At 33.8% G+C, this 11,235-nt stretch overlaps 1 protein-coding gene across 1 annotated transcript; it reads right to left on the bottom strand.

Moving 5' to 3' along the window:
• Nucleotides 1–3,930: 3,930 nt before the first annotated feature.
• Nucleotides 3,931–10,285, bottom strand: LOC142611024 (coronatine-insensitive protein 1-like). The gene is made up of 3 exons (XM_075783029.1): nucleotides 9,411–10,285; nucleotides 5,784–6,255; nucleotides 3,931–4,979 (listed from the first exon to the last, which is right to left on the bottom strand). Exons 1-3 carry the CDS (start codon nucleotides 9,890–9,892, stop codon nucleotides 4,110–4,112), a joined length of 1,824 nt encoding a protein of 607 aa, XP_075639144.1. The 5' UTR covers nucleotides 9,893–10,285; the 3' UTR covers nucleotides 3,931–4,109.
• Between the last annotated feature and the right edge of the window lie 950 nt (nucleotides 10,286–11,235).

Here is an 11,235-nt window from a genome sequence, read left to right as displayed (position 1 = left end):
ACACATATGAACTTAAATTATACTAGGTATTAGAGTTACAACTTACACATATTTTAAGCAATGAATTTCTAAATACGTAATAGTTTCTCATTATATATATATATGATTTAGAATCTAATTGGATTTTTCCCTTAAAAAAAAAATATAATTTGATTTAAACTCTTCGATTTTTGCACCTAATAACTCACTTGCCACAAATTTTTTTTTTTATAAAAAAAATTAGATAGGATACATGACGTAAAATTGACTTTAATTGAAATTTAATTTACAATGTAATTAGATTTAAACTCTTCGATTTTTGCACCTAATAATTCACTTGACAAAAAAAAAAAAAAAAATTAGATGAGACATATGGCACAAAATTAGATAGTAATTTGGAATCTAATTAAACTTTCTCTAAATTTTGGCTTTAACTATATATATATATATATATATATATAGAGAGAGAGAGAGAGAGAGAGAGAGAGAGTAGTCGGTATTCAGTAATATCGTTAAGAAAAAAGGTTAACAAAAAGTAAAACGGTTTTGAATTTTGAGCTTATATATAGTACTTGATAACTCATGTAATGCACAAGGAAGTTCAACCTTAGATGATTTTTTTTCTCCTATTTTTTGTTTGTCTAAATATGAAATTCAATAATTATTGTAATTATTAATAAACATTTCAATAATTGTAGTTATATTTGAAATTGTATATTCACGATGTGCCACAATTCTTAATGGAAAGTTTAAAGGTAGAATATAATTTAAGTTAAATAATTAATTTATATATATATATATCAGGGGTGGCGTTACTTATGCTCGGGGGTTCAATCGAACCCCCTTACTTGAATTTTTTTTAATATATATAAAATTTTTTTATTAGTATAATTTACACTTGAAAATATGTTTGCACACTCTGGCTTAAATCTTGTAAACCCTGCCACATATCATCTCAACCCAAAGCCAAAACAACACACATGTTATCTCATGCTAAAATTAACCAAACAACAACATATATCACAGGTCTCTCTAAAAGAATAAAAATAGAGTGTTTGTGAGTAGTAGGTGTCTCTCTTTATTATAAACTTATATTATATGTGTGTTAGTGTGTCTCTGATACTGATTGTGTGCATTATTTTTTATTTGTTATAATGTTAGATCACAAGTCTCTTTAAAAGAGTAAAAAGGTTAAAAGAGATTGTTTGTGAGTAGTAGGTGTCTCTTTATATTATAAATTTATACTTATGTGTATGAGTGTTTGTTTGATACTGATTGTGTGCGTTTTTTTTTTTATATGTTATAATGTTATTTGTGTGAGTTGTGATGTGTGCGAATGTGTGTTGTATACTATAAATATAATGGGCCTGTTTGGATATGCTGTTCACAAAAGTACGTTTTAAAAAAGAGCATTTTTAAAACGTGCGTTTTGAAATCATTTTAAAAACCACAAACAAGCGTTTGGTAAAAATGTGAAAATATGCGTTTTTGATTTTTAAAGTTACATTAAGCGTTTGTATAAGCTGTTTTGAAAATGGCTGTTTGGAGTGTAAATTCCAAAAAAAAGACTTAACTATTTTGTTAAGGTTATTTCGTCATTTTTCCTTTAATCAGTGTTTTTTTAATTACACAATCTAATAAAAATATACATGGAGGCAATGGCGGCTCTAAGAATTTTTTTAGGGTGTTTTTCAACAAGCATAAATTACACTGTCTAATAAAAAGAAAAATTTGTTCCTCACAGTAGTCGAACCATGATGATGTCAAAATTAATTTAATAATTAATTAATATGAAAATAAATAAAATAATTATGTAAATTTTAACAATCTTAATAAAAAAAAGTATTTACAGATGTTAAAAATATATCTTGATTAAAGATTAGAAGATATATCTCATAATTTACTACAAAGATTAATAAATATCCTCTAATTATTTAAGATATTTTTTTAAATTTGTAATTTACTAATATAATTAGCCAAACTATTAATATATTAACCAAACTACTAATATATAAGATATTCTATTCATCTGTAGCACAGAGTTGAAACTATTAATAACATTACACGTATTGTATTTATATACATTCAAAGGCCTTCAAAAAGTAAAGTTTATTTCATTAAAATAAAAACTACATATATTAAAGTTTGAAATTTTAGCTGGCATTAAACACAAAAAAAAAAAAAAAAAAATTGTAGCAAGTATTCAACTTTTTTTTTTTGTTGAGAAAGTAGTAGGTATTCAACTAGTCTAAAACACGTTTTTCAAAACTAAAATACATGTCAAAGTAACATGAAAACAGGTGTGTGGCTATGGAATTTTTTTTTGTTTAAAAAATATAAAAGATCTCATCTCTGTCTCTGTTTCTTTTCTCCCGTCCTCTCTGTCTCTGTTTCTTTTCTCTTCTTTTTTGAGAATCTCACCTCTTAGTCTCTCATACAACAAGTAGATCAGAGCACACATCTCTTCCTCTATAACCTTTCTTCCTAAGCAAACTGATCTATCAATGGTAGATCTAACATCTATCTAAGGTTTGAGCTTTTGGTGAAGATGAACGAGCCCAGCTACCGGCCATTTTCAGTGAAGATTTCTGTGGGAGGAACCATGAGAACCGTGAGGTCTGTGGGAACACCCTGCACTGAAGATATACATGGGAGAAGGGATAAAGCTGGTATTTCTTATCGTATAGGCGCTATTTTTTATCTTATTAGCGCTATTTTGATTTTCTGAAGAAAAAAATAGCGGTTAGCCCATCTGCGTTTCTGAAAAAGCAAAATTTTGCAGTGCTTTGTAAACGTGAAAAATCTGGATTTTGAAAACGCAAACGTGCTGATTTTGTGGAGCCAAACGATTTGACAAATCACGTTTTGTCTAAAACGCTAAAACGCGCGTTAAGGTTTTATAAACAGCCTGTCCAAACGGGCTCAATATAACTTTATATAATTTAATAATTAGAAAATACTTAGTGATTCAAGAAAAAAATAATAAAATTAGTAGTTGTTCAAGTATTTGATTAGTTAAGTAGACGCTTACTGTCTTATTTATGTCTGGATATGTGTGGTTGTGTAGGCCAATTTAATACAATGCCAATGGATTGAGTTTTGTCATTTAGTTTAAAATATTTTTATAAAAACAATAACAAATAAATAATAACAACTTCATAAAAATAAAAAATGTTACAAAAACTTTTTTTTGAAACAAAAATGTTACACAAACTTAATAAAATAAAATGATCACACTTACCCACATCGACAATAAATAATGACAATTAATAATAAACTATCTTGAAATGATTTTAAGATATGAAAATTCGTAGAAAAAAATGGTAAAACTTTATATATATATATATATATATATTTTGTCGATATCTCAATATATTCAAGTTCTCTTTAATATTTTGAAATGATTAGATTAGTATTTTTTTTATTTAATGAAAATAGAAAAGTAATATTTAATCGTCATTATTCTCTGATTTCATTGACCCCTTTCCCCCTTATAATATACATGGAGGGCCCAGCTTATGTACTTATGTATTGTTTTTTTGTGTGGAGAAGATTGTACCATGTATTTGGTCTACGTTTCTTGGGCTCAATTCTACAATCTCCCCCCCCCCCCCCCCCAAAAAATAAAAAAAAAAAACACCTCCAACTTATATCTTATGTAATTGGATTTTTGGACTATATAGTCCATAAAATTGATTTATTTTGAGTATTTTTTATCTTTGAAATTTCAAATGTGTTGTTGGTCCTTGAGTTTAATAAATGAGTCTCATTAACTAAAATACTCTATTAGTCCGTGAAATTTACCTATTAAAATTTCAATATATATATATATATATATATATATATATATATATATATATATATATTTTTTAAGACCAACAGTGAATTTGGGCCATTATTTTTAAATTAATTTTTGCTGAATTCAATCAAAAGGTTAATGATAGTTGGTAATTATTCTCGATAATGGTTGGGGAAGGGGTTGGTTGCTATTTATAAATTGCTAGTTGCAAGTAACCTGTTTTTCAATTGAATAGAATACATTAATATTTAATAATTGCTGATGAACCTAGTGGGATTGGCCGAGTGATTGGACACTCGGTCTCAAAGTGGCTGTCTTGAGTTTGACTGTATCAAAAAAAAAAAAAATTGCTGATGGAAGAAAAAGGATGGCTCAACTCAGTAGTATCATCTAGTGCAGGTAGCATTTGCAATGGGTGACTAATCGTTAGGAAAGAAGACAGATTGAGATTCCTGGAGTAATATGCAAGTATATGGGCTGGATGCTCAACTATCACGGTCTCCCCAAGAGCATTGGGAACACTTCCTCGTCTAGCAGGAATTAACTCGATATTCCAGAATGGGCGAGCCATTGTCATAAGGTCGCTACCATTTAAAGATGCTCTAAATCCTTGCACCCATAAATACCTCAGAGAAGTGAGTCGCAACACAGCATCAGCCAGTGCACGCTCACTGAAGATACAGCCGCTCATTTCTAGTTTTTGCAAGCTAGGACAGCCTTTAGCAAACTCCAAAAGCCCTGCATCAGTCTCTCCAACAGGACCAAGAAGCATCCACCTCACATTTTGGCTGTACTTTCCAATATAACTGAGACCCACATCAGTCAAGCCCCCAGGTTGGACATACAACGCAAACCTCCTAAGCTTTTCACAGCCCCTCAAAAGAGCTTGGACACCATTGTCAAGTGGCAAATCGGTTATCCTCTCTTCTTGGTCAAGTAGGACTAGGCGGAAATCACAAAGGTTTTTTGAGTAAGAGCCAATATATTCCAAAGAGGCATTTGTGATATCAGACACATAAACAACCAAGTATTCCAGTTCTAGGCATCCCTGAGCCAAGGCAATCAATCCTCTTTGTGAAACTAGACCTTGTTCATCGTCCATTCCCTGCTCATCGGCACCTCGCTCAATCCTAAGCCTCTTTAGTCTCTTACAACTCTGAGCAAGAACTTCTAATCCTCTATCCCCAATAACATTCCTTGTCTGTACTTAAGAAAAACGATTTTAGATATATATATATATATATATATATATATATATATATATAAGTTTTAATGCACTAAATACCCACTCCATTGAGCAGAACCATTTTCTAGGATTTTTTTAAGAAGTTACATACAACCATTTTAAAGAATATGCACCTACATTTGGCATTTAGCATTGTCGTATAAATTCTAATTTTTTCCCTACAGTTTACTTGCCAATTAACATGAAATAATTCAATTTGGTTACATAGGTGAAATCACAAACAGGAAATAGTACACTTACGTAAAATCCTAGGAATTTGATCTTTTAAAACCAAGGTCAATATAGTCATTATTGAGAATAAAGTAACGGGGGATTCTACTGGAAGAAAAGGTTCTACAATAGTTGCAAATAATCCAGATAAGAAAAGCAGAAATGAAAGTCTTTTGGAACGTGAGTTCCAGTTAGCAGAACGGATAAAGTCTCTTGCCAACAAATAAAACATTTGGGGTTCAAACCCCCTACTTACACTAAAAACCAATTGGTGTCTTAACCTGATGATAAGGAGAAATCATCATGAAACGAACACCATAGATTGAAATACTATTGCATCTATCAAAACACAATTCTAAAAAATTTTCAATTAAAAAAAAAAGTTTCAGCATATTTACATATATAGTGCCTTAAAAATTTAGAAATATGATATAAGACATAACTCTGACCAATGAAAAAAAGTATACACACACATAATGATAAAAAAAAATAAAAAATAAAAATAAAAAAAAGAAGGAGAAAAGATGAGAAGTGGTTTTATGGTCTTACCTCAAGAACTTCCAAGCTGGGGCACCTTTGAATTAACATACAATGGTCATCTGTGTCAAGGAGTGCAAAGAGTAGATCCAACTTTTTGAGTTGGGATGCAAAAGGTAATACAATTGGAAATTTATTCTTCCCCATGTATGATAGACCCAAACGGCATAACTTTGGAGGTAGTGACACAACTGAGTAATTTTCTGGTTGCTCATTGAAGGAACCCCCACAAAACTCTTCTAAAGCAGTTGCAATACGAAAGAAACCAAGGAGGTCCAAGATTTCTCGATCACTAATTTTCACAGAGATCAAGGAGTGACAATTTCTGGCAATGAGTTCAAGGTCCTCAAATCTGACTTGGGCAAGATCCGTCATATAAAAATTTAAAGTTTCAAGAACCGTGTTGTTCAAAGCAAGCTCGTGTAGCCAGTCACCATCATTCTCAGCAATGAGGCTCTCCTCCAAAAACAAAGTTTTTAAATTCCTGAGAAAGCATATAAAGAATAATACATTAGACATAATGACTATGGATCAGATCAGTGCTCCAGAATCAATAGCTTCTACCACTATGACAGCAAGCTGTGCTCACACATCCACTAAGTGAAACATAATAGTAGTAGCCCAAATAACAGGCATCATAAACAGTCAACATTATATATAAATGGTAGTGGGGGCAATCACATGATACATGAAAATGAGAACATAATTCTCAACTTAACAAAACTTATCTGAACTAATTGCAACCACTACATAAGTCATGTTTCTGCAAACCTAGAACATCTCACTAATAGGTCAACATTTCTATACTGCTATCTCATATCTTCCTCGTTTTTTTTTCTGGTGGGACAAGCTCATTGTGACTAACTCATACAACATATTTCTAAAATCCATGGAAAAAAAATAGAAGTGAAAAGAAGAAACAAAGCACAAAGAAAACTTTCCAGGGTGTGAAATTCTCCAAGAAAAACAAAATTCTACCAAGGTTTAAGCAGCATTGGAATCCCAGGCAACAGCTAATTTTTATTTTGTGCATCCTGAGCAGTTTTTTCCTAGTTTTAAACTTCTGTTTTCCTCTGTAGTACAGAAAGTTGCTTAAGAAAGAGTATTGCAGAATGAGTAGACATAAATAGTTTACCAATACATATGTGAGGGTTGGTGTCCAAAGCTCTTTGGGAGTCCAACTATTCCCCTCAGTGTGTGTAGATCCCTTGTCCCACGTACATTAGGAAATTATAGGAAGGAATCCCTTGAAGGTAGTACCAAGATGCTGATTAGAGGTTTCAAAGCCAATACCTCATGGATATCATGAGACCTTAGAAACCACTAGGCCAATCCCTTGGGATAACAACATATGTGAGGCCTAAAACTTCACAAACATATCCAAAAAACTAAAGCTTCTCTCTAAAGTTTTTTTTGATAAGTAAATATTCATTGATTAAGTGTGCGTTTGGATAGCAAACGCGTCTAGCATTTACGTCCAAACCTAGGTCCCGTGCACTGCTCACGGGATCCACAAACCTCTTTTTTCAGCAAAATTTCCATTAAAAATGAGTCCCACAGCACTATTCACACATTTAAAAATTATTTTGCTACAGTGTTTTCAGTTTTCAGCAATAAGCGGTATCCCAACAGACCCTAAATGAGAAAAGTGCTCCCCATGTAAAAAAAAAAGGGGGAGGGGAGGGAATATAATTTTACTATTAAAACCCTTTTATATGTCTTTGTCAGAATAGGGATGAAATCGATATTTCATCTCCATTTCATTAAAGGAACAAATGTTCCTCCAACTTCTGAGGGGAATGCTTAGGGTTCTAGACCTAGATGAGCATAGGGATCAAGAAACAGAATCTGCAACTCTAACAAGTCATAAATTTCAAGATATAGAATCAAGCTAGTTGACTTTCAAAGACAAAGTAAATGTATAACTTACTTTCATCATTCAAGAGAGAATATGTATATGCAGTTAATTAAAAGGAGAAACATGGTATTATTGCAAGATCTACCTTTTAAACTCACTTAAATCATTATGTATATATGGTTGATGGTTCACAAACATTTGCTTGTCAAAAGTTATACTTTTTATGTTTTTAGTCTCAGCCTACATTTGATGCATTTTGCAGAAGTAATTAATCTTTTATATTATCTCAGTGTTATCCAAACATTTGCTTGTCAAAAGTAATACTTTTTATGTTTTTAGTCTCAGCCTACATTTGATGCATTTTGCAGTAGTAATTAATCTTTTATATTATCTCAGTGTTATCCAATGATTAGACTCTTCCAAGATGTTTGAATTTCTAAATTGAATATATTTTCATTGCCTTATTTTTTTCCATTCTCTAGAATCTTGATTCATTGCTGATCACACCAATAACTCAATCCTGTCAAGCTTGAGTCTTTCATTACCCATTTAAACATCTTGATTACTTATCAAGAAAACTTTCCATTGGTCATTCAAGTGGGAAAGGGAAAAAATGGTAGTTTTCTCAATTGATCTCCATTATATAAAACCAAGTCAGTATTACATTACCCTTTCCAAAACTTGATTGCCACCATAAGTGCTCAATCATACTCCCCAAAGTTTTCAGAACATAACTCAGAGATATGACAATAATTAGCGCAACTTCAACCCTCTGATTAGTGATTAATGAATTCATCACAAAGTTCTAGGGACTTCACAATTTTTTAGAATCTTGGCATTATAGCCATTGTTGTACACAAACCATAATTTCAAAAACCTTGTGGACTTTTAAGTTAGATGATTTGCAGTATTCAAAGTTCAGAAGCTAGAGCATGAGGTGAGCCAACCCCAACTGCCTGAGAAATCCTCAAAGTAACATATAGACAGATCCAGATATATCCAACTATTGTTAATATACATGTTAACAAAACATTCTAGTATATTTTCACTTCCCAATTGTACTAAACTCATCTACTAGTGGTCAACTCAAACTATAACTGCCAACAACAAGCTTTCAGTTACAAACCTATGCAACACCAAAACAACTATATAGAGAAGAAGTCCACAAATGACTGAAAATTTTTATCAAAACTTTTATTCTTTTAATCGCGTGTGCTAATTAATTCAAATTTCAATCAAACTACAACTTCCCGAAGAAGAAACAGAGAAATTATTCTCACTATAACACAGGTAATTATCCGAATAGAGAAATAATCATACTCAAATGACCTGCAATTTAAGCTAATCATGGAAGACACCAACAATCATTTCGCTCAACATTCAAAAACAAAAACAAAAAATCGAAAACAGCATGTCAACTACAAGCCCTGCACTCTATCAATAACTCGCGATAACAAAAGATTAAGTAAAAATTACTCGAGCAATACTCGTGAAGAACTTTAAGCCCTTGAAAATCATATTTAACCAAGAAATCTCAGTAAGTCAGTCAAAAATTAAAGCAACAAAATTTGCACGATCAATCTTCACTTGATAACAAGAAATTGAAAAAACAAAATAGAAATCACAGTAATTCACACAATAAAGCAACAAAATTTGTTGAGATTAATCTTCAGTTAATAAACAGTCAAAAACAAGTACAAAATCCGAATCCAAATTCAACAGGAATAGAATCAATTCAAGCTTGAATTATCACAAACAAAGTTTCAGATAAAAGGAACTACCTGCAAGATCGACCGATATGTAGAAGGCCATCGGTGGAGAAGCCAGAGCACTTGTCGAGCTTCAGCGCGAGGAGAACACGGCCGCGAGTGCGAGCGAGAAGTTCCAGATCCGAGTCTCGAACAATCATTCGGCGAAAGTGGAGCGATTTCAAGCAATTGAAAGACTTGGCGATCTCTCTCACCCAGGGAGTGACGTGGCCACCCCAATCTTCAGGTATGAGCTGGAACATGGTCGCTGGCGGCTTTCCTTTAAGCTTCAGAGATTCGAGGTGCCGAAAACGGCGCCGCAACCGATCGGGACTCGTGGTGTAGCAGAGCTCGATCGTCACGTGCTTGCGCGTGAGCGCGTCGAGCTCGTACCATCTCTTGCAAACCAGAGACACCGCGTCTCGGTCTTTCGGGTCGTGAATATACGGCATCACATAGCCGAGGACCACGTCAGACATTCCGATATTGATTCTGTTCAAGTTCCGATCCTCCATAACCAAAAAAAAAAACCCGAAAAACAACAAAAACAAAATCGGCTCAAAAGTTAAAAATCAGTTTCAAGCAGCAACAAAACAAAATCGATACCGAAACCGATATTTAGAGACCGAATCATTCCGTTATATCTGGAAACGACGAAACGTCTTTTGAAGAGAAACGCGGTTCGAAGAAAACCCACATGGTGTGAGAGAGGAGGATGGACGGTGAGGATCGACGGAGAAAGAGAATCGAACGGCGACGGTTGGAGAAAAAAACAGTTAGTGGAGTGGTGGCTGAGTGATTGGATTGGATCAGACCCTTGAGGGGTCTATTGTGCGCCTCAAATAACAAAAGAAGAGGCTGAGTGACTTCACAACAACCCCTCCAAAGTTGCTTCCTCATTGGGGCATGCTACCTAATTGGTGACGGCTCTTCTGTCAACATTTGGACTGACCCGTGGGTCCCATGGCTCCAAAATTTCAAACCCAAACCAAGAATCCAAGCCTCCTATCTCCTACCTATAATGGCCTCCCAAATTATTAACTCAGAGCTGCATGTTTGGAAAGAAACCTTGATCAAAGAACTGTTTGATCCAGAAGATGTACCTGCCATTTTGTCCATCCCACTACCTCACACTCCTAGAGCTGATAAGCTGATTTGGGTGGCTAACTCCAAGGGATTTTTCTCCGTCAAATCATGAAGGTATTGCCATCAAAGTAATGTCAAAAATCATCAATCTGTGCTCACCTATACAAGCAGAAGCTGCAGCCATTCTCTGGGTTGTCCATTTAGATAAGGCTGAAGCATGGACCCACATCATAGTTGAAGGTGATGCTAGATGCTGCTTCGACGCCTTATCCAATGCCATCGCTCCAGACTGGACCATCAGCACTTCCATTGTTAATATCCAGAATCTCGCACCATCCTTTGCTAGTTGTTCCTTTGCTTGGGTTAAAGAGACTTTGTAATGTTCCAGCACATATTGCTGCTAAGCTAGCTTTATCTTCTTGTTCTTTTTGTTTCAGTTATGACAATCTGCCCCCTCCCCTAAAATTAGCTTGTAATGCAGATTGTCCCGCTTTTCCATCTTAATTTAATACAATTGCAGCATATCAAAAAAAAAAAAAAAAAAAAGAAGAAGCGAGAGAGAGAGAGAGTGTGTGTGTGGGGTTTTGTGAGTGTAAAAAAGAGAGGACTCAAAGGGAGCATTTTTTTTTTTTTCTCTTTTCTGATTTCAAACTTCGACTGGATTTCATTGATTAAGACCGAGGTCCATTGCAATTACATTATTTAAAATTTGGAGTTCAATGATTGGGGGAATATCCCGGTGCAATTGAACCCTTTGTCTTGAATTTTTTTA

This window comes from Castanea sativa, chromosome 9 (assembly GCF_040712315.1).
Source record: "Castanea sativa cultivar Marrone di Chiusa Pesio chromosome 9, ASM4071231v1".
NCBI classification, from domain to species: domain Eukaryota; kingdom Viridiplantae; phylum Streptophyta; class Magnoliopsida; order Fagales; family Fagaceae; genus Castanea; species Castanea sativa.
This window is presented reverse-complemented; position numbering and strand designations above follow the sequence as displayed.